The sequence below is a fragment of the Octopus sinensis genome, linkage group LG16 (assembly GCF_006345805.1).
Source record: "Octopus sinensis linkage group LG16, ASM634580v1, whole genome shotgun sequence".
NCBI lineage: Eukaryota > Metazoa > Mollusca > Cephalopoda > Octopoda > Octopodidae > Octopus > Octopus sinensis.
Genome location: NC_043012.1, coordinates 20,013,988 through 20,039,630, shown reverse-complemented (window position 1 = coordinate 20,039,630; position 25,643 = coordinate 20,013,988). Strand labels below are relative to the sequence as shown.

General features: G+C 34.1%; 1 protein-coding gene across 2 annotated transcripts in view; it reads left to right on the top strand.

Moving 5' to 3' along the window:
- The window catches only part of LOC115220523, an 86,790-nt gene extending 71,842 nt beyond the window's left edge, over positions 1–14,948 (top strand). For both annotated transcript variants that reach the window (XM_029790664.2, XM_029790662.2), the window contains exons 11-16: positions 736–762; positions 2,379–2,432; positions 4,058–4,150; positions 7,930–8,003; positions 9,046–9,114; positions 14,252–14,948. In XM_029790664.2, the coding sequence (XP_029646524.1) occupies positions 736–762; positions 2,379–2,432; positions 4,058–4,150; positions 7,930–8,003; positions 9,046–9,068 (271 nt within the window). In that variant the 3' untranslated portion in view covers positions 9,069–9,114; positions 14,252–14,948. The remainder of the gene's footprint in view (positions 1–735; positions 763–2,378; positions 2,433–4,057; positions 4,151–7,929; positions 8,004–9,045; positions 9,115–14,251) is intronic.
- The last annotated feature ends 10,695 nt before the right edge of the window (positions 14,949–25,643 follow it).

Genomic DNA, 25,643 nt, shown 5'->3' with positions numbered 1-25,643 from the left:
GGGAGATAATCGCTTAAAATTATTTGCCTTTCTTTTGGATTGAGTTTCTCTGTATAAGTATGTTGGAATGGTTAAGTTTGGGCTTGTATTTTTCAATGAAGAATGTTTCCTTGTTTAGTCTAATTTGTGTTGGTGTTCCGATAGCACATTGGTAGAATGGAAAGATTAAAAATTGTGGTAGTAGTTGCTTTGCGCATTTCTCAATGTGCTCACTAAAGGGTATCATTCTGTATTCTGGGAATGCAATGTGTTGTCGATGCAGTGTGCATTTACGTCTGAGTGATAGTCCCGTGGATCCCACGTAGTCTTGGTGGCAGCCCGAGCATTTTATGACATAAATTATGTTTTCAGAGGCACAAGTAACATTAGATTTGATCTTGAATTTCTGTCCCTCTTTGAAGAAGAATTCTGATCCTTCTAGCAGGTTTGGACATGTTCCACATTTCGGTCTACCACATTTTTTTACTTTCGCATCCGTAATTTCAGAAAACAATTTCAGAAACACTTAATGCTACAATACTTGACAACTACCTTTTTCTGATCTTTAAAACTGGTATCATGTATGTTCATAATTAATATGTATGTCTCATTCCACGCAAATATGTGATTTTATTTGTACTTATTTATATTCCGCATAATCCATACAGTTTTTCTCTAACAAAAATTTATAAAATTTACAGGATTTGCAATGTTTTTATCAGAGAAAATAACAGATGTATTTGTTTTCATTTCTAGGGTGAAAGATGTCAAAAGATGGAGGGAGTAAGTTTTTCTTTTGATATTGCTTATTAATTTGCTAACTCCATACTTCAACTTTTATCTTGTGCCTGGTAGTTCACAATTACTAGTCCGCATGCACATGTATATATCCTTGTTCGAAAACACATGTACGCACGCCTATATTCTTTTATTCTTTTATTTGCCTGTCATTCGTCTACGGTCAGGCTGGAACGCCGCCTTGAAGGGTTTATAGTCAAAGGAATCCTACCTAGGATTTACTCTTCAAAATCCTTGTACTTATGTGATCGATGTCTTATGCCGAACCGCTAGGTAACGGTGATGCAATCACGCCAACATCAGTTGACAAGCGATGTCGGATGTAGTAATGGTGGACAAACACAGACACATTGTCACACACACAAATTTATACATAAACACATACATACATATATGTGTGTGTGTGGGGGAGGTCACTGTGTGTTAGCAGACACATGCATGTATGTATGCATGTATGTATGTATGTATGTATGTATGTATGTATGTATGTATGTATGTATGTATGTATGTATAAAGGGTTGACTGACGGACAGAATCAAAAACTATTGAAAAGTTTGCAAGGCGTAACGAATATTTTAGAAAAAAAATAAATGAGTGGAAAGGCATTAAAAGAGAATGACTCTTCCCAGACACAACGGAATGTATCATTTAGTTGAATGTTAAATTGAATGCTAAGATGAATGCTAAATGAATGCGAAACTATCAAGAAACAAATATTTGTACAAATATATATATATGATGTATGTAAATTTAAAATAATAAGGGTAAAAAATTGAATATTAATTTGATTAAAACCAGTGGTCTAGCATATTAAAATCTATGTATGTAATATATATGTATGTATGTCCGCGTTTGTGTGGCTGTACATATATATATATATATATATATATATATATATATATATATATATATATATATATATATATAAATTAAATTGGAGATAAAACCACTATTAGGCATATCAAACAGTTAAAAACATAAACCAAAATATAAAAATTAAAAAAATTACTATAATATAATATACAAAATATATAAAATATAAAATGTAAAAATTTTAATTATTTAAATTTAAAATTAAAATTATTAATTAATATTTATATTCATAAATTTTTATTTTTATTTATTTTTTTTATTAAATATATAAAACTATCAAAACGATAAAAAAGTACATGATATAACATCGCATAATATGTCATTTACATGATCATGTATTACTTGTGTCATTTCCACATTAGTTTATATTTAAATGCAGTAAGATAAAAAAACAAACATTCTTAATTGTTTTGGAAGAGCTGTTTTTAGCTAAATTATTCTGTACTACATATTTTCTGTTCCTGACTCTCTGTGTGTGTGTATGTGTGTCTGTATACCTATCTGTCTGTCCCTCCCCCTCTCTCTGTCTCCTTCTCACACATATACACACTTACATATGCTATTATATATAGACATTTTCAGTTAAAGTATCATAATTTTAACTTCAATATGACATCACGTATAAACTGCCTTATAAAGCGCAGTAATTCAAAATTATACATTCATATTAATTGTTTTTGGTGCCAATAAAATGAATAGCAGTATTATTTCCAAACTTTCCATTTTAGTATGAAGATCACAAACGAGAAGGTTACTGTTGTACTCCTAGGAGACCAACGTTTGTAAGTATACATCTATATCTTAATATAACTAATAAATATCAGTCACACCCCGTAGTATCTTTTACAGTTCAACGGTATTATATATAAGCTACAAATAGTAATGATGATTCAGCATTTGGAACTTGTATGAAACTTTTATACTTTAAAGTGCTCCGCATTTTCTTTTCTTCCTATATACAGAAAAAAAACGTTTAATGAATTCTACTGATGTAAAAGTTTCATCGAATTAATCATATCCATAAACTGAGCATGAAACTGTAGGAACAGATTGCTCTCCAAATTCATACCATGTCCACTATCACATTTAAATTTGCTTGTCCGGTATTTTAACATGTAACACATTTGCCTATATTCTCGTTCCATTCACATATAAATTGCAGGTATTCGTAACTATATATTTTCTTCTATTTTCTTCCCAGTGTCTACTAAATTCTGATGCTTCAAAGCAAAGCTGTCGTTACCCAACTGACAATCTCATAAACTGTTGCTTCCTTGTTGACAATGTATTTTCGCTAATCCCTTCTATATCATTTAATGTTCTGTACTCATGTGCGAATTTCAACAGATTTGATTTATCGTATACTCATTTACTCTTTTACTTGTTTCAGTCATTTGACTGTGGCCGTGCTAGAGCAACGCCTTTAGTCTAGCAAATCGAACGAGGACTTATTCTTTTTAAGTCTAGTACTTATTCTATCAGTCTCTTTTGTTGAACCGCATCGGTTGTCGAGCGATGCTGGGGGACAAACACAGGCACACAAATATACACACACACAGACACTCATATATATATATATACATATATACAACAGGCGTCTTTCAGTTTCCGTCTACCAAGTCCACTCACAAGGCTTTGGTCGGCCCGAGTATATAGTAGAAGACACTTGCCCAAGGTGCCGCGCAGTGAGACTGAATCTGGAACCACTCCTAGAATTTTGTAATAATTACATTTCTGTGAACAAGCAAAAATCACATTGGACACTGCAAAGTATAAAAGTTAAATCGGCCTCGGAGGAATTTGAACTCAAAACGTAAAGACACAACAATTACCTATTTCTTTACTACCCACAAGGGGCTAAACACAGAGACAAAAAACAAGGACAGACAACCGGATTAAGTTGATTATATCGACCCCAGTGCTTAACTGGTAATTAAATTATCGACGCCAAAAGGCAAAGTCGACCTCGGCAGAATTTGAACTCAGAGCGTAACGGCAGACGAAATAAGGTTAAGCATTTCGCCCGGCGTGCTAACGTTTCTGCCAGCTCGTAGACTCACATTAGCCTGCAAATTATAAAACGTTCTGAGAGCACTAGTGAAAATCAATCATCAAATTTAGGAGAAAGAGACAAGAGTGATGAAATAATATGATATAAATAATATGATATTGTGTTCAATAGACACAGGAACTATACTTTAAAACCTGTGCTTAAAAAAATAAAATAAAACATAGAATATATGGAAAAGAATGAAACCGCACTAAATATTTTTAAAACGTTACATTACAATGAATGTTGTTTTATTTTGATGCTTATTGTTTATCCAAAGTTTTCATTCCTAAATCCTGGAATTTTTTCTCACGTGATTAAATGAAATATGTTATGTTCATTTCTTCTTGTTTCAAGTTTGAAGTCATTTAAGTCTGTGATTGAAGAATTCCGTGAACATGTGCTGCAATGTATAAGCAAACAAAAGAAATTGACCGATGTCGCGAGGAAGTGAGTTTAAGTATTTATTTGATATTTTAATCATAACGCAAAAATAAATTGTTCCGTATAAACATAATCTAAAGCACAAATATCTAGATGGATTTATATATTTATAGTATTTGCTAAAGAAATGCATCCATGTTCATCAAACTCTATGGAAAAAATGATGTATGTGCACACAGGCACACACACACACACACATATCCATGTCCATTTTCTCTCTCGTTATTTGCGTATGTCACGCATGTTTACGTATTTCCTGTTGATTACTGTTGGTGACGTCCTGTACCTCTATATACATACATGCATATATACACACATACATAATTATATATATATACATATATATATATACATACATATATATATATATATATATATATATATATATATATATATATATATATGTATGTATGTATGTATATATACATACATGCGGAGACTCCCTTCGGTCACGAACGAACATGGGATTGCTCATAGAACGTTACCCTCGAGGCACAAGTCCGGGCAAGGTTGTGTATGATAAACCAGCAGTCGTCCATGCGTACCAACATCCTCTCTCCACGCCACCAATGTCATCCAAAGGAGAGGCAAAGTCCGATAAAGCTTGGCACCAGTGACGTCGCAACTCATTTCTACAGCTGAGTTAACTGGAGCAACGTGATTCCGGGATTCGAACTCAAAACCTTACGGTTGTAGAAGAATTACCCTTCATCAATTGTCGGCTGTTTATCTACTCCCTATTTTGAGCAATCAACGACAATATGAGACTTCGAAGACAGTTGCTCCCATAAATACCAAAATAAAATTCTTGATTTATGGAGGGTCAAAGTTAAGAACAAATCTGCACAGTGGAAACATACATGGAAAGCGGAGGATAACAAACATGGAGATTCGTTAGATCTGAACGAGGAGAAAAAATTGAACGCTGAGAGAAATATTTTCTCTGAAAAGGGAAAAGATAGAACAGAGACGTCCAGTCCTTATAAAGTCCCTGTGAAAAGGCAGGATGGTCTCTGGACAAGTGTAAGGAACGAGAACCAGAAAGACGGAGAGAGGGAGAAAAAGAGAATTAGAGAAAATTAGAGAGAATAGGTGAGAAAACGAAAATATTTGTTGTTGCTTGAAGTATTTATATATGGCTTTGAAATTTTGGAGCACAGCGTGCAGTTTCTGGGGAGGGAGTGTCGTCCAAACATCTCGAATGGTACTCATTTTCACTCAGAGGGAATGAAAGGAAAATTCGACCAAGAATGAAGTCGAACTCAGAAAGTAAAGTACGAAATGCCGTTAATCATTTTTCCCGGTGTGCTAACGATTCTGCCAGCTCATTGCCTTAGAAGCTCTTATATATTGCTGCTTAGTAATCCGGAGTCGTATCAATAGCAGGAAGAGCGAACAAAGAGCAAATCTATTAGTACAGAAAGGAGAGGGAGAGGGAGAATGAGAGCGAGAGAGAGAATGAGAGAGAGAGAGAGAGAGAAAGTTAAGTATTGAAGTAATAAGTGCATGTACATTTACGCACATATATTTACGTACATACCAACACACATCTACAAGCACGCATACATACATGCATACATACATGCATACATACATACATACATACATGCATGCATACATACATACATTCATACATGCATACATACATACATGCATGCATACATACATACATACATACGTACATACATGCATACATACATACATACATACATACATGCATGCATACATACATATATACATACATGCATACATACATATATACATACATGCATGCATGCATACATACATGGATACATACATACATGCATGCATGCATACATACATACATGCATGCATGCATACATACATACATGCATACATACATACATACATGCATACATACATACATAGATACATACATACATACATACATACATACATGCATGCATACATACATACATACATACATACATACATACATACATGCATGCATACATACATACATACATACACACATGCATGCATGCATACATACATATATACATACATGCATACATACATATATACATACATGCATGCATACATACATGCATACATACATACATGCATGCATGCATACATACATACATGCATGCATGCATGCATACATACATACATGCATACATACATGCATGCATACATTCATACATACATAGATACATACATACATACATGCATACATACATACATACATACATACATGCATGCATACATACATAGATACATACATACATACATACATACATACATGCATACATACATACATACATACATACATGCATGCATACATACATATATACATACATGCATATATACATATATACATACATGCATGCATGCATACATACATGCATACATACATACATGCATGCATGCATACATACATACATACATGCATGCATGCATGCATACATACATACATGCATACATACATACATGCATGCATACATTCATACATACATGCATGCATACATACATAGATACATACATACATACATACATACATGGATGCATGCATATGTACGATATTCAGTCTTATTCCAATTTTCCTTGTCAATAGAGAAAGGACCGATTTCTAACATAAATCCAAGGCTTCTCCATTGGAATTTCAATAACATCAACTGAGATGTTATATATGTATGTATACATGTAGATTTGTGTGTTCTGTATTATGTCTCCTCAGTACTCTCATATCTAGACGTACTCATATACACTTAAATGATAAACTGCTGGAAGGTTTTACAGACTCTTAGTTCCAGTGAAATCTTGGATCTGTACTCTTCAAATCAACTTTCTTCTCTCTGGTTTTTAGATGCCTAATTTCTCAAGAATGGTATTTAGGCATTGTGTCACATATCTTAGTGCCCCAAGTAATACAAGCAAAAACCTTAAATTGTAACTTGGATAGAGTAACTGCTGATTTCTCAATACATCAGCGTAGGTATTCTGTTTTTCACTAATCTTCAGCTTTATGTTAACTGCCGTTATGTTAACGCTGATTTCCACAACTATAGGGTTTTTCTTCTCTATCCCAAATCATTATGTCAGTTCTATTGTGTTTATGTTATATTTTACTCGGGTTTTACATTGAGATATTCCAAGAGTACTCCTTTTTATTATGAGTGGCTGTGACTTCTACTATAATGTATATATGTGTATTACTTGAACCTTAACTCCCCCCCACTCTTCCTTTTCTTTACTATCAGATTTGCTCCCTCTTCGTTCTACCTACGATCTATACGACTCATGTGTAGTGACTATAAGTATACGTTCTGTCCAACGGTAAATTTTGTTTTGCGCGATTTTCCGTTTGATGAATTTCTCAGAAGAAATTTCTTCCAAGTTTATCCGACATATACAAATTTGTAATACATATTAGTGAACAAAAGTTATCTAATGTTGAATAAATAATCCGAAAATATTTGCTTATCAAGTAAAACAAAAAATGTGTAGCAGACGCACGATATAAGAGCGAAAGTTTGATGCAGGTTTGAAGAAGTGCCACTCGAATGTTTAAAAGCGCAAATATGTACATTCTAACGTAGAACTTTTGCGTGAACTGGTGTTGGTACAGAAACAAATGCAAACAATTATGAAAGATGAGTCTAAATCTCTTTATGTTCTTATTTGGAATCAACACAGAAACACACACACACACAACACACACACACACACACACACACACACACACACACACACACACAAGCACACATACACATATATATATATATATATATATATATATGCTCATAATTTTTCTATTTCAGGTTCTGTGACATGAAATCTCAGAGTTTAGACGAGGAAGATCCTGTAAAAAACCCGCATGATAAGTCTACCGATGGTTAGTGGCGTTTGTGTGAACCGATTTTTTCCAAGTGTATATAAGTTGATCATTTTTTATGAAAGATATCGCGAAACATCATATATTTGTGAGGCACAGCAAGTCTGATTACATTTTCATTATTGCATTTTTTTCATGAGGATACAAAATAACCCAGTTCATAAAATGGAGGCGAACTATGTTATGTTGTTCAATTTTATTTTATAAACGTACATTTAATTGTTATTTAGTTCTCCGGTAAAATCATGTTATTGCTAAAAAAATTCGTAATTTCTTCGACTGCAGTCACAACGGAAATATATTTTTTATTCCTAAATTAAAATCCTTATATATAAAAAAATATTAAAGGCAACAGCATATACATTCTTGGTAAAATTCTTTAGATTTCGTCAGAACTGGCGTTTTTTCATTCTTAGTTACTTATCTATTCTTTCTCATCGCTCTATCTCATATTCTAAAAGTGTAAGGTTTTCGCGATCTCATATTTCAAAAGGGTGAGGTTTTCGCGATCTCATATTCCAAAAGTGCAAGGTTTTCGCGATTTTAAATTTTGGCTGAAACTCTCACAAAATACCTCTTTAACACTTTAAATACAAACGTGTTTAACATATTCCTCGACCTGTGCAAGCAATGATAAATGTAACAATCAATAAATTTGTTCAAATGAATTATGTTATAATCTGTGTAGATGATGTTATCCAACATTCTCTTCCTAGAGAGTTAAGAAATGAAATCTTTCCTTATAATATACGTACAACAAATTGAAATACACATTGTTAAATGCCGCCTTACTATACGTTGTATTACACAGGATATAAACACAAATTGTACTTGGTCACAGCATTAAAATCGGGAGTTGTTATTAAATTGTATAAATATTATTATTTCAATGAAGATAATTCCATTTTTAATTACCTACTCTTCAACAATTTTGCATTACTTATTATGTTATAGATAAATAACAATACTCATTTTCAGTTTGAAATATATTGCATTTCTATAATTATTTACTGTAAACTTTACTGTTCCGCTGTATTTTCAGGTGCGACAGCAAAAAACCTCTGACGCTTGTATTCATAGCAATTGCTATCTTTACTCTGTTACTTAACTAGTACGTATATTTTATTAATTTAATGCAATTTTGAATGTCTAAAATATGAAAAATTGTCTTAGAATTTCCAGGTTGAATACATATTTCCGATCTCAAAGTGATTTAAAATTTCCTTCTATTATTGATGAGTTTGACCACACAGTTCAACCAGAAAGTTACGTTAAAATCGTTGAGAATCACCACATTTTATAACACTTTATACACTTCCCTTTTTCTATTTTCTCTTTATTTCTGTTTCCGAAAAATCGTAGTAATTAACACGTATATTTGATGTTTGATATTCTGAAATTAAAATGATTTATATAACTTTTTAAATAAATTTCTGTCCTGTCTGCAAACATAAACATTTGATTTGATATATAGATCAGAAGGGGGAAACAAACATCACCCTTGCAGATTTTCCGTAAATCAGCGATTCTGTTTCGAGGCTTAATTCTTACATTTCTTTAAATTATAATTTTCACGTGTTGCTTCAGTCATATTTTGTTAACATATCAAACAGTAAATGATCTTTTCAACTGAATGTATATTTAGAGCTTTTCTAATTTTGTCACTTGTCACACTACATATTCTTCAGCGTACATAATTATGTCAGTGTCAATCCTGTGAAATCGTGCTTTGTAAACTACTTTACAATTAAGAACGACATATTCTAACATGAAATACTACAAATTTAAAAGTGAATATATTCCCCCAACCTTGTCTAACATAATAAAACGTCAACGAGAGAAACATGATACTGTAGGCAGGGATTCACGAATATAGAAGAGCTCTTATTTTTAATATGAACAAAGTAGTAGTTGTCAAACAAATAGTACGGACAAATAGTACAGACTTGGTAAATAATTTTAAGCTTTAATCAGAAGGAAATATGGGAGGAAAACAGACAGAAAAAGTGTTCATTCATGTAATTCGTGAAATGAATTGGACGAGAGCTCTACGCATCACAGAATAATGAAAAAATTAGTATCATTGGGATGCAGGTAAAACCCAAATCGCATTAAATACTGTAAAGATGATAAGTGTTTGCAAATATCACGATCGATGTGGTCAAATCGTTATTGAACATTTTCCTTTAAGAGTTGAATTATTTAAAATAGAAAATAACATCTCCGAATTATTTTACCCTCTCCGATGAAAAAGGTAATGGTTATATATCTATTTCTTTACTACCCACAAGGGGCTAAACACAGTGAGAACAAACAAGGACAGACAAACGGATTAAGTCGATTACATCGACCCCAGTGCGTAACTGGTACTTAATTTATCGACCCCGAAAGGATGAAAGGCGAAGTTGACCTCGGCGGAATTTGAACGCAGAACGTAAAGACAGACGAAATACCGCTAAGCACTTCGCCCGGCGTGCTAACGTATCTGCCAGCTCGCCGCCTTAAATGGTTATATATCAACAACAAAGGCTTCTGATTTAAGTTGAAGAGCAGTATTGACAATTTCACTGATATGCATTTAAATGGTCTAGAAAAAGATGACAGGTAAAGCTGACCTTGGTGGAACTTGAAATCAGAATGAAAAGAGCCGCTGGAACAAATATCGTACGGCAATAATCTAACGATTTAAAGATTCGACCGGATCAATTCACATATCCCTATATTTCCTATTGTGGAATGTTCCTGGAGTGGAAGCATGTATTTGGAGTATATCGTAGCCGCTAAAGCATAACGTCTCAATACGGAGATATTAATATAGCAAAGAAGCATTACATTTTCAGTAACATAGTTTTATACCAGCCATTGTATCACTACTCCGCCACACTCACGCGGCATGGCTTCGCAGAGGGTGCAGCTTTTATACTCATGTCCAGGAGTATTTCAGTCGTTTACATTGGTTCCATGATGAGGGAAATGGTTAACCAGACGATATTCGAACTCAGCACGTAAAGGCAAATGAAATACCTATTTCTTTACTTCTCACAAGGGGCTAAACGCTGAGAGGACAAACAAGGACAGACAAACGGATTATGGCGATTATATCGACCCCAGTGCGTAACTGGTACTTATTTAATCGAGTCCAAAAGGATGAAATGCTAAATCGACCTCGGCGGAATTTGAACGTAATGTCAAACGAAGTACCTATTTCTTTACTACCCACAAGGTGCTAAACACAGAGAGGAAAAACAAGGACAGACAAACGGATTAAGTCGATTATATCGACCCCAATGCGTAACTGGTACTTATTTAATCGACCCCGAAAGGATGAAAGTCAAAGTGAACCTCGGCGGAGTTTGAACTCAGAGGGTAACGGCAGACGAAATAACGCTAAGCATTTCGCCCGGCGTGCTAACGATTCTGCAAGCTGTATATATATATATATATATATATATATATATATATATATATACTCTTTTATTCTTTATTTGTTTCAGCCATTTGACTGCATCAATGCTGGAGCACCGCCCTTAGTCTAGCAAATCGTCACCAGGACTTTAAGTTACGGGGATATAAACATACCAGCATCGGTTATCAAGCGATGTTGGGGGAACACAAACAGACAGACAAACACACACACACACACACACATGTATATATATATATATATATATATATATACGACGGGCGTCTTTTAGTTTCCGTCTACCAAATTCACTCACTATGTTTTGGTCGGCTCGTAGCTATAGTAGAAGACACTTGCCCAAGGTGCTATGCACTAGGACTGACCCCGGAACAATGTGGTTGATAAACAAGCTACTTACCGCACACACACACACACATACACACACACACGCACGCATATATATATGTATACATAAAGAGGTGTGACGCTGTTGCGATTCTGTGGACGATGACTGATGGGGATTTGTCGATTTTGTATGTTTGTTCCGTTTGTTTATAACTCTTTACTCTTTCTTAATATATTAAACAGGTGTGTGTGTTTGTGTGTGTGTGTGTGTGTGTGTGTGTGTGTGTGTGTGTGTGTGTGTGTGCGTGTGTGTGCATATTAGCAACGGAGACGGGCAAAAATTGCGTCTATTTGCCTGACTGTAGTATCATCTCAGTATGAATATTGCAGTAGATCAGTTTTAAACCTTGTGTTGTAAACGAGATTTATACGTCGCTGGTTGGAGTACTTTGACTTTTGATGCTACCGATAATCGAATAGCAAATAGACACGATGTCTGTCTTTATATACAAGAAAGTATACTTAACATATATAAAGAGAGATTAAAAGATACAGATATAGATAGAAGTACGTGTATATATCTGTATTTATCTATCTGATGATTAATAGAGACAAAAGCAGTGTTAATTGTAAGATGGTAATATATATAACCAACTAAAACCGAGTGCTGCGTTGGAATAGAGAATACTGTGGTGGTTAATCATGAGAGAATATCTCATAAGATACTTTGGTGCATATATGCATTCCTGTTTATATCGCATTCGGGAGATAAATCAACCACCATCGAGATTTCATTTCGCAATGTGCATGAAAGAAAAATCTCGGAGAAAATCACTAAATTGTTCCGTAGTCTTTGAAGTGTGAATGTATCTTCTATCAAATACGTATCAGTTAAAGTGAATAGACAATTGAAAAATCCCAGATCATTTAGAGAAATGTTTATCGCATTTTCTGAAATATGAATGACGAATGGAAACACTTGTACACTACAGTGAAACTGCCAGCACAACACTGCGAGTATAGCAAGTTAAAGCGCTGAAAATTCTTTATATTTCATATGAATATTGTTTTCTAGATTTTGCACGAAGCAGCAGCTTCAGGGAAAGTGTAAGTCGATTATAGTGATCCCACTGCTCAACTGGTACTTATTTTATCGACAGCGAAAGGCATGAAATGCATAATATTAATATGAAATACAAGGCGGCGAGTGGCAGAATCGTTAGCACACACCAGGTAAAAAAAAATTGCGTCATCTCGTCCGTCTTAACATTCTGCATTCAAATGCTTCAGAAGTCACCTTTGATTTCATTCCTTAGGATAAGTATCAGTTGAGGACTAGGTTCGATGTAATGAGATTAATCCCTCCCAAAAATTTGAAACTAATATTAGGCACATTTTTTAAAGCTGACAGATTCTTTAGAACGCCGGGCGGCATTTGAACTGAGAACGTAACCACAGACGAAATACCTTTTTCTTTACTACCCACAAGGGGCTAAACACAGAGAGGACAGACAAACGGATTAAGTCGATTACATCAACCCCCAGTGCGTAACTGTTACTTAATTTATCGACCCCGAAAGGATGAAAGGCAAAGTTGAACTTGGCGGAATTTGAACTCAGAACGTAGCGGCAGACGAAATACCGCAAAGCATTTCGCCCGGAGTGCAAACGTTTCTGCTAGCTCGCTGCCCTCCGTAGAAATAATATTCTCTTCTACTCTAGGTACAATATTTGGGGTAAGTGGGGGCAGTCGATTAGATCGACCCTACTACGCAACTGGTACTTATTCTATCGACCCCGAAAGAATGAATGGCAAAGTCGACCTCGGTGGAATTTAAATTCAGAACGTAAAGACAGACGCGGAAGTCCTTAAAATGTCGTCGCTTTCCGTAGAATTAATATTAAACACATTTTTTTTCTTGATGCTAAAAGCATTTCCTCACGAAATTTAGCCCCAAAAAATAAATAAAAACATGCACACCATCGTGGAAATTAAAGAACGAGAGAAATATTGAATATCATAGGATGCTGAATTTTCCTTTGCTCAATAAGAATATTTAGGATACACAAGGCTTTTTAATTGTAATGAAAAATGTAAAGTGATTTCTGAGAATGGCAAGTGCAAAAATTAAATAGGCCTTGCATATCGTCATCATATCAAACTAAACAAAAGACGAAACTTACAAGATTAAAAGAAAAATGGTAATTGGAGAATAACATTACAATCTCTAATTTATTAAAAACAAATGAAAAGGAAACGCAATTTAAAGACAATAAATCCTAAAATTAGTCTTCCATTTTTTTTTTCTTTGTAAATCACAATATTTAAATAGATAGTTCGAATATTGTTTCCGTTAATTTCAAAATTATTTTCAAACGAAAATGTGTGTGACTTAAAGAAGCTGTTATTTCTAGGACATCCCATGACCACCTGATTCCTTCTTAATTTCTATATCACTTGGACGTGTATTAATAATTGTCAATTTTCTACTCCCCACAGGTACATTTTATGGAATGAAAATGGACGCTGTAATAGAATATAATTACTATCTTTCACTAAACTTTTAACTATGTATATTCCCACTCTATCTTCACTCCTACTTTCAAATTATCTCCACTGACCACTGACCGACCTACATCTTAATTTTTCTTTTTTCTTTCGCTTATTTCTTTTATTCTTTATTTTTATTTTTTTGTTATTTTTACTAATCTTTCTCTCTTCTCTTTCATTCTTTCTTTCTCTCCTCTTTTGTCTCTTTCTTCTTTTTTTCATTCCTCACTTCCTGCTCTCATCTTAACCATACTAATGCACTCCCTATTTCTAGGTCACTTTAAATACAAACCTTGACTCTGCTACACTCTATATAAATTCTCTACTGGGAATGACCAAGTTTAAGAGAATTTTACTTTGCTTGTAAACGCTATATTTGGATGGACTCATACTAAACTCTTTTTTGGGATTTTATTCAAAGGATATTGGAATATTTTATATCCACCATTCTGTATATAAAACGGATTTACAAATTCAATAACCATACATGCCTTACATCTATTTTCTTTTCTCCACCTCACTCTCTATTTGTATCATATCGAAACTAACTATGACTTATGTTTTCCTCTCACCGATGAAGAGATATTATTAACTGATATCCTGGAAACAGATGTAAGAATTTCTATCTATAAAGGTCTAATATCTATACAGCCTTGGTTTTTATTTCATTACGCAAAAAGTTCTCATATATATGCGTACATACATATATACATACATACATACACACCTATATATATATATATATATATATATATATATATATATATAAATATATATATATAATATATATACATAAATATATATACATATATATATATAAATATATATACATATATATATATATATATATATATATATATATATATATATATATATATATATATACATACATACTTAACCACAAGAACACTCACATATACGTTAGTTTCAATTAAAATTTTATTTACCAAAATATATTCGTCGCTTTGAGAGCACAACCTGATTACTGACAAAAGTCCCTACTGCTATATATATATATATATATATATATATATATAAGGCGTTAGAACAAAATGGCTCTCCCTAGACATAGTATTATATATATGTGTGGGCATGTATACACACACTATACGTGTACCGCCATGTTTCTAATTTCTCTTTCATAATTTCTTAGGAGACAACGCTTCAAAATCTTCCTACACATGTAGATGTAATAATATGTTTGTAAAATATTATGGCGATGCGACATGTGCATGTTTCAGGAATTTACATATATTTATAAATGCATATAGGTAATATTTATCCCGACTTACACGAACTTCTAAATGCATATAGCTATATGTTATGCTTGTACACATGTACATACAGATAAAAACACACAAATCTACACACATACACACAACGCACATATATATCGTTTTTGTTGTTACTTTGCTAAATTTGTCAATGGAACGTATCACATCACTTTGATGCAGAACAACAAACCTGCCAAAGGTCGGCAAGTTTCAGAGTACGAATCTGTGGAAAGAACACATTTCTTCCTCTTCTAATTCTGATTATATTGGCAATGAATATGATGACCAGGCAACTGTGAAATCCAAGGTTGATGTGATTTATATTTTGGCGACAAATAACTCCATAGAATTTTTTTTTTCTCTTTGCATATAATATTACTTATGCGTATTGTAATCGTATTGAAATACTTTTGGCAATAAACGCGCGCACTGTCGAAATAGTTCGGTATGGCGCTGGAATCCTGAAGCAGACAGTGGGGGAGCTAAAATAAATGGACAGGAAGTCGTGAAAGCTCCTAACGATGCATGGAGTCCATCATCTACGTCTGGACACCGATCGCCTATATATACGTGAACAGAGCAAATGGAGTAACGGGACTGATGAGTGTGGAAGAGTGCGTGCGTATTGAACTCGATAGTTCAATGAGATACCTAACCCACAGTAATGAAAACTTGCTAGTGTTAGTCAGGGATGAGGGAATGTTGAAAGCAGAGAACAAAGGAAAAACAAAAGGAGAAATAAAAAAAAGGACATGAGAAAGAATTATGCACCAAGGGGCTACATAATCAATTCCATGTAGCCACAACAGAAATTGCTTGAAAAATTACTTGTGATTTGCAGAAGAAAGGAACAGTAAGAAAAGAGACCGAGAACACTAGGCTTTAGCCACGACTTGGAGGGTCGACCATAGGGATCAGTAAGTGTTTCGATTGTGCCCCGTCTGTAATAAAGTGGATGAAAATATTGCTCTTATCGCAACTAGCTACGAATAATCAAGAAGGAAGGTGAAAAGTTACAATACTCTTATGTACGAAATAGCCCCGCTATGTAAAATGAAGAATGTGCCAAAGACAGAGCCAATAATTGTTGGGTCTTTGGCACGGTCAGGAAAGGATTAGATAGCTGGAAAGAACGGATAGCATGGTACCGTAAGCTGCAGGTAACTAGCATAATAATAAGAAACTAATAATAATAATAATGATAATAACAATAATAATAATAATAGTAATAATAATAATAATAATTATTATTATTATTAGCTTATTATTATTATTATTTATTATTATTATTATTGTTGTTGTTGTTGTTGTTATTATTTTTATTATTATTATTATTAGTTTTTTTATTATTATAAATATTATTATTATTATTATTATATGTCACAGCAGCTTGTTTTGCTGGGTATAATTGAAAGTGTCAAAAGACAAAAAGTGACACATGTTTACTGGTCATTGTTTAAGAGCACTGTGAAGAATTCTAGAAACCAAAGCAATGCTGATTTTGTAGGTGTTCTACCATCACACTTGCACCGAACATTTTCAGCCATATTGGAAGTTGACTTCATACTTCCAAGCGCACCAATTACTATTGGTATCACGTCCACTCTCCTCATTGTCCACAAATTTCGTATTTCCCACTTTAAATCGTTATAGTTGTTTATTTTTTTCTACTTCTTTCACATTGATCCTATTGTCACTGTGGCACGCTATGTCGGTTATTTTACATATCTTTCATTTACATTCCCCACAACAATGTCCAGTTTTCTATGGCAGGTTAGGTAACCGTATGGGAACATTACATCCAACAGGATTATGAAGTTCTCATTTTCAGTGACTCCTGGGGTTTTCTCATACCAAGTTTTCGGTGTATGTAGGCCGTCATATCCACAGAGCTCCCAGTGGATCATTTTTGCCACATTTTTTTTTTGTATTCGCGTTGTGCCAATTTCGATCATTCGCTAACGGTACACCATATTGTTTCACCCCTCTCACCACTCATTCGGCATTTGTCACTATCGGTAGTGCTCTCAGTTCTGCACCTCATATTATTGGTCCTTAACGCTTGTTCCTGAGCTGCGCATATTAATGCTTCTGTCTCTATCTTCAGGTCACTCCTCATCATCCATAGTAACTGGTCCTCTGCATCTGGTTTGGCAGTCACATCTCTTGCAAACTGTCCGTACATTTTTTCCTTCCTTGCTTTTATTTTTTGTTGTTCATTTCTTTAGTCACACAATTTTCACCTGTTAGTGTGTTTCAACAGGTGTTTCACGGCACTTTTGTATATACCACCTTAGTTTGTTTTCTTCCCCCCTCCTTCTTTTCCTTCTCTTTATTATTATTATAACTATAATAATGATAATAATAATAATAATAATTATTATTATTATTAGTAGTAGTAGTAGTAGTAGTATTAGCAGCAGCAGTAGTAGTAGTAGTAGGAGTTGTAGTAGTAGTAGTAGCAGTTGTAGCAGTAGTAGTAGTAGTGGTAGTCGTAGTAGTGGTAGTCTTAGTAGTAGTAGTAGTGTTATTGTTGTTCTTGTTCTGGTTATCATTTCTATTATCGTTACAAGGAACGAACACGTTTTGATTTTGGAAGAATCAGTCGATTGCCTCATCCCCATTACTGGACTCACGATTTTTTTTTAAAAATCGATCTCCATAGCTAAAGTCTTCAACCTTTGTTAAACTATGTCACTAGCTGAACTTCCAAGTCCATATCACATGCTTGCAAAACTTCTTTATTGGTAAGCTTTTTTTATGTATGCAACAGGAAAACACTCCTTTACATGCACACATATACACATACGTATGTATATATAAGACCCTTCTTGGTTAATTCTGAGTTTCATCACGCTTAGTTCGTCACCTGAATATATACAGAGGTGAATCATTCGGAGGTTGCATGGATAATGGAATATGACAATGGCATTTGCTCCATGTTTAAATATAATGAAAACACAGAGCTTGCAGTATAACGATAGAGTATAAACCATTCTTTAAAGATTTAGCATGCTCTTCCTTTGTACATATACCTTACACAATTGTCGTAAGTTGACCAGATTTATACTGCGGCGAATATTGTTCTACAAAAACTTCTCCAACTAAGATATGTTAGTATGTTTAAAAATAGAAGTATTGCTCGCGTTTTCTGAATATGAAAAAAATTTATAGAGGGTATCATCTGCCTGCTGCATGTAATGAGTGAAATTGAATTATTGAATTCTAAATAACATTTATGAGAGCGATATATTTCGGTATTGAAATCTTTTGGTGCAAATGGTTTCTTTCTATAAAAGAAATTTAAGAGTCATAAGGGAGTGGTGAATGCAATTTTTGGTATGTCATATTATCTCATATTTCATATAATATGTAATTATAGTTGCAATAAAAAAATGAAAGAACCATTAATAGTCACTATATATCTGGAAATCACCAGCTGAAGTGATACTAAGTGATTAGGGATGAACATGGTATATTTTTTGTATTTCAGAATTGAGGTTGATATATTCGGAGGATTGTATATGCAACCCGGATTTATAAAGTAAAATACATATTTTCGTTTAGGCCAGTAGTATTAACCATGGATCATAATATGAATCTCAAAATATGTTATATGTCTTGTGGTGCTTAATTTCTCATGATTATTCTGAATATTTTGTAAATCAAGACAGTTAAACAGACATGGAAATTCGTATATATTCAATAGTTTTATGTAACTCCTTGTAATGGTATGTAAATCGTCAATGGCAATATAAGGAAAGCTTTGAGACCGACCGTAATGTACATATGAAAGTTTAAATGGAATAAATTGTGGAAAGATTACTCAGAGACATTTTCTGCACTGCCAGTAACCCATATAATTAGATCCAATTCACAGTAACATGTAGTGTTTGAAGTTGGTGGCAGCGAACTTTAGTGGAAGTTATCGTTCAAAAATAATTCTAATGATATAACTGACAATAACATTTTCTCACTTTCTTCAGTACACAGTTTAATTCAACTTTGATGTTGTAGAATAGGCTGCCTCTGCCCTTTCCTGTGCAGAACGTATTTATAATTAATTATTTGTGAAATATATGATAGGTGGTGAAAGAATTTCGCTTTGAATGCTGGAAATGTTTCTTACTGATTTGTAGTAGAAAAACGCCATTTTCTTACACGGTTGCAAGTGAAAATAAACGCAATCGGCACTTATTAAAATGCATCTGTTTGTTCAGCAGAAATTAAAGAAACTACAAAGATAAGGCTTTTAAATGCTCTACCCGCCAATGGAATACGTAGTGACTCTTATATTTCGGAAGTCGAATGTTCCGGACATGAAAGTGTAATTATGAACATAAATGTAGCATGCGTGTTTTCTTTTAAAAGTTTGAAGAAATGAAGTGTGGTTGTTGCTTACCTTTTCTTAATACACATACTTATATAATTATAAGTTATAATAAAGGATAAAACATTACACTAAATAATCCACTACACCCCAGTATATTTCAAGTGGGATAAGTGCTCGGATAATGAACACTTCCAAACTAAATTGATGTATGGTCGTTCAATAATAGCTTATGAAAGTTTGGGATAATGAATAGGTAGATTTTAATCTATATTTCTATCCATAGGTTGCAAGTCTGCGGTGTTGAGTTAGCTTTTTGACAACAACCATGTAAAGGTTAAATGTTGACATTCATATAGGATTCATGCTTTAAATAAATTGATTAAATAATCATAAGTACAGGTGAATGTTTTGATATTCTAATTAGACATGTTGGAACATATCCGACCATATGAAAAGCGTTCAGTTTCTCTGCACAACACTGATTAATATGTCCAGTGCATTGCATATTAAACATTTATTGAGAAATACTTTGTTGGGTTATAAACAAAATCATACACAAATTTCCGTTAAACGTGTGACAGAAATACATGTAAATATATTCTAGGAGAAATTCGATTTAAGAGTAAGTGATTTCTACCAAGAGGAAAGAGATTATTGCAAGACGAATACACTCACGCAAAACATTCCAATACATAGAAACCAAGCAGAGTTGTAGACATCAGGCTCGACAAAATACAAAATACAAAATACAATTTTGAGAAAATAAAATGAATGTATATGTGTGTGGGCTTGCGCGTGTGTGAGTGCGTGTATTTTTGTTATGTTTGTATGTGTGTGTTTGTATCCATGCAAATAAATCTGTGAGCATGTGCTTATGATGCTAGCGCAATCCAAGGAAACAATATGAAATTTGAAGACAGTCATTACGACAATTTCTGTAATTGTATTTATTGAGTATTTATAGAGTATTATATTAGAAACATATCTGCAGGAATAGTTTAACAATATAAAATTAGGTTGGTCACATTGATCTCACAATAGAATCATGCCGAATCTCAAAACAAATAATGTTAAAACTGAAAAATACTGAGAAAAAAAAATTAGGAGATTGGGAAATGTTAAATGCATAACAATAGCAATTAGATGTGAAGAATAAGAAATGAAATGAATAAAATGTAGAAAATAAACAAATGCAAAAACTAAAATAAAACACAATAAAATTAAAACTAAAACTATAATTCAAAGGAAAATATTTCATACTAGGACAAAAAAAAAACGTATCTACGTATGTACATACGTAGATATGCGAGTGACAGTTCACACACAAATACACACACACAATGATATATATATATGTATATATATATATATGTATATATATATATATATATATATATATATAATATATATATATATATATATATATATAAATGTGTGTATATATATATCTATCTATATATGTATGTATACATATATATATGTACATGTATGTATATATATATATATGCCTGTATGTCTGTATGTATGTATCTACGTATGTATATACAGAGAGAAAGAGAGCGAGAGAGAGAGGAGATATGGAAATGACAGATGGTGGAATAATAAACTACATTCTTCGTTTTAAAACGCTACAATTGTTTTGACACGTTGTTACACATTTAGTACATTGGTGAGATTTTGTGCAACCATTGTCTTACATCCAACTTATGAAATGTGCCTCCACAATTAATTGATTAAAGTAGCTTTTCGTTAGAATTTCTCGCCGGTTCGCTCAACGTGATAGTACATGCGTAAAGTAACGTGTCATTACCAACAGTTAGCAGGAAAACTAAAACAATCGATATAGCAACAGACAAATTACACTTGCAATCAACATACAACATACGTAACTAAAAAATTGAGAGTTAGATGTCGTACATAATATTACTAGAGGTGCAGGTAAAGGAGTCGTTTATTTAATAGGGATGGTGATGCTGGTGTGGAAGAGGTATGGTCAGGTGCGACAGCGTGGATGGGAGCAGGGAAAGGCGCCAGTCCGTGGGGCAGGTGCATGGAAGAAACTGTGACCAGGAGACCAAGCAGGTGAATGGTTCATTTGAAAGAGGGAAAGGCTAGGTTAGGAAGGTGTACGAGGTGGAGGGGTCGGACTGGAGTCGCAGGAAGGATCGGAAAATAGTGTATTGGAAGTATAGGTTGGAAAGATGATAGATGCGGGAAAACGGGAGACGGGTAAGGGCGGGGCAGGTGCGAGGAGGAAGAGCAGAGACACGGGCTACATATCGTGCGCGGGAAAAGGCAGTGAGATTAATGGTGAAGCGATATCCATGTACGATGAAATGGTCAGTCATGAGTTGAATCTGAGTCTCAAAGTCATGGTCGTATCTGCTGAGCCTGTGTAGACGGAGGGTTTGGGAATATGGATGGAGAGCTTGGTGTGGTTATGGTGGGAGGAAGAGAAATTAAGGTAGATGTGTTAGTATGTTTGTAGTGGATGGACGTACCGAGAGCTGAGTGGTGAGTGGCAGAAATGTCAAGAAATTCCACGGAAGAGTTAGAGAGTTAGTGCAGGAAAATTCGAGGACAGGATGGTACTATTGGACAAGGAAGTGGAAGGAGTCCAGTTGTTCGCGACACAGTGAAGTTGCAACGATACAGTCACGATATAACGACCGTACAGTTTGGAAGTGAGACAAGGGAATTGTGAAAATATTTGGATCTCAAGGTAGCCATCAAAGAGGTTCGCATACTTGGGGCCCATTCTCGTTCCCATAGCCGCTCCCGAGAACTGTTGGTAAATCTCGCTCGAGAATGAGAAGCGGTTGAGAGAGAGAGAATAGGTTCTGCCAGACGAAGATGTGAGGAGATGTCGAATTGAGGGTCAGGATGAAGTTATAATAGGAGTAAATGTAATGTCAAGCAAGTTACGCAAGTCTTTGAACACAGAATATTAAATACATTTAATAGAAAAGTATAGATATATATGGATATAAAATAGTCCGACTTACAAAATATAAATGATATCAAGAGTTAACTGTTTAGATTTTCTCGGGTCATGGTCGTCCAGAATAATGATAGTCACTTGGATCCATCATCGGATAATACTGCCTCCATCTTCAGGGGAGAATTTTACATTTGAAGTGTTACAGGATGGAGTTTATAGATGGGCTGTCGTTGCACTCGTAAATCTTTACCCATTTAACTCCTGATATCATTTATATTCTGTAAGTCGGACTATTTTATATCCATACACATGTACAACTTTCTATAAAATGTATTGTAATATTCTGTGTAAAGCGTCTTACCTAACTTGCTTGTCATTACGTTTACGTCTCTAAAGGCTCAAGTTGAAATCTGTTGAGCACTTCTGTATAGCGATCATCTGTTCCTAATCTATATATATATATATATATAGTGATCTATATATATGGTGATCTCATTCTCGTTCACAACATCATAAGCGGAAAGTGTAACCTCTCGAACGGGCTGTTCTTCACTCCTGCTCCAGAACGTGGGCTGCTGGGTCACTCCGAAAACTCTATCTACGATGATTTCATTTCAATCGAAGGAGAGGGGCTTTCTCCGTCCGGGTTGCGGATCCATCGGATAAGCTGCCGGGTGAGATAACGATGATGCCGACGACTGCTCTTGCCAAGTAGGCTTTTTGTGGAAATGTTGTTGTTTTCTACTCTTTTCACCAAACGGAATTTTTGAGATCTTCGCGGATGCAGAGTATAGGTGGTTGAGATCTGTAATATCAACATCATTAGCTGAAATTATATCCTTAAGCGTAAAGCGGATTTTAACAATTACTTTCACCACGTCTTGGTTAGAATTGCGAATGTTTGGGACAGCATCAAGTTCATTCATATTGGTTTCTTTAATTTTCAGCCATTTAATCATGATTTGATATTTTTAGATCATCTTGCTCAGTTGGGTCAATTTCTGTGTGACTTTCTTCATCTATTTTAACTTCATCTGCCTTAGTGTTTATGGTTTGTTCAGAGAGTATTTCACTTCGCTTCTCAGTTACATTGACTCTTTCTATCATTATTGCATCAGACCTGGGTTGGCCTATAATTATTTCCTCCGTAGAATCTTCTCTAGCTGCAATTTTGTTCCTTTTATCCCTTACCGATTGTTTGATTTGGTCAATCTCTAATTCAGTTAGTAATTTCTTTTTCACAATGATACGTCTGACGTTCGCAAGTTTGTTCCTGTGTATGTGGGGTATTCGTCTTCTTTTTCTTCTTCTTCTTCTTCTTCTTCTTCTCCTTCTTCTTCTTCTTCTTCTTCTTCTTTTTCTTCTTCTTTTTCTTCTTCACTTCTTCTTCTTCTTCACTTCTTCTTCTTCTTCTTCTTCACTTCTTCTTCTTCTTCTTCTTCACTTCTTCTTCTTCTTCACTTCTTCTTCACTTCTTCTTCTTCTTCTCCTCCTCCTCCTCCTCCCCCTTCTTATTGGTTTTCTTATTATAGTACTTGTGTTGTTTTTAGTACATACTCTGGCAACATAGCCGCAACTTTACGATGGTGAACAAAATGCTTATCCATCGTATCCATGAAATGATTACAAGCTGACTTCTTTCCAAATATTTCATTGTTGAAGCATTTATCCAAATTGAAATGATATATAAATGATATAAAATATTTTAGGTCATTATGTTGATATATAATGATTATGCATATTAAAGAGTAAAACATCAAACAGCCAGATTTCAGTTGCCTTCAATACATAATGAAACTAATTCAAAACAATGTTACTGTTACATTCAAAATTACACACTTATATATCGGTCGATAGCTTCCACAAATCACGCGGAATAATGACTTCTTAAATATTGCAGTAAAGTGTTTAATACTAGCTTTTAGTAGTTGTCTCATTGCTGACGTACAATGAGAAGCATCTTAATTAATAAATGTCAAAGGATTTGCCTCTGAGATCGATCACTTTCGGTATAATTTTCTTCATCTATAAGTTAATAAGAAACCTTCAAAACAATTTAAAACAAAAATATATCACCACCTATCATATGTTTCCTCTATGATTAATCGCAAATACTCTATGCACGGATACGACCAGAACTGCATCAAAGTTGGGCAACACCTCCTTTTCAAGAAATCTTTGATTGAGAGATTCTTTATATGAATTCGTGCGTTGAAACGATTGGGGACATATTGCCAGTTACACCATCAAAATTCATCCGGCATGAGTAGCCTCCAACAAATGTTCTGTCAGGAACTTCGAGTATTGTCTCTTAATATGAAACGAATATTTCTAATTAGATTTGTCTATTTCAATTAAGTGAATCACTTTAAAAGTTATTTTCTTAATTCTTTCTATCAATTGAAAGATAGGTGTCAATGGATTTGTAGCTACTTATTTTCTCATTTATACTAAAGATGCTGTCACACCAGACCGCACGAAGTACAGGCAATTCATACAAATTCTCAGGATCTGTTAGATGCTCTAATTTTTAAGAAATTACCTAAGTACCACAACATTCGCTGTGTATTTGTAGAGGGATAATATGTTTAAAAGCTAATGTCTGTAAGACAAATATAAATGAAACTCTAAAAGTAAATAATGATCGCATATATCTGACAAATGTCTGACAACACCGTATGTTGCTTCTTCCTGATGAACAGGCAAAAAAGAAAAAAAAACATTTAGCAATACATCTACAATTTTGAGCTGCAAGATATCTGATATTGCTTTGTTTCTTTTTATTTTTGTAAT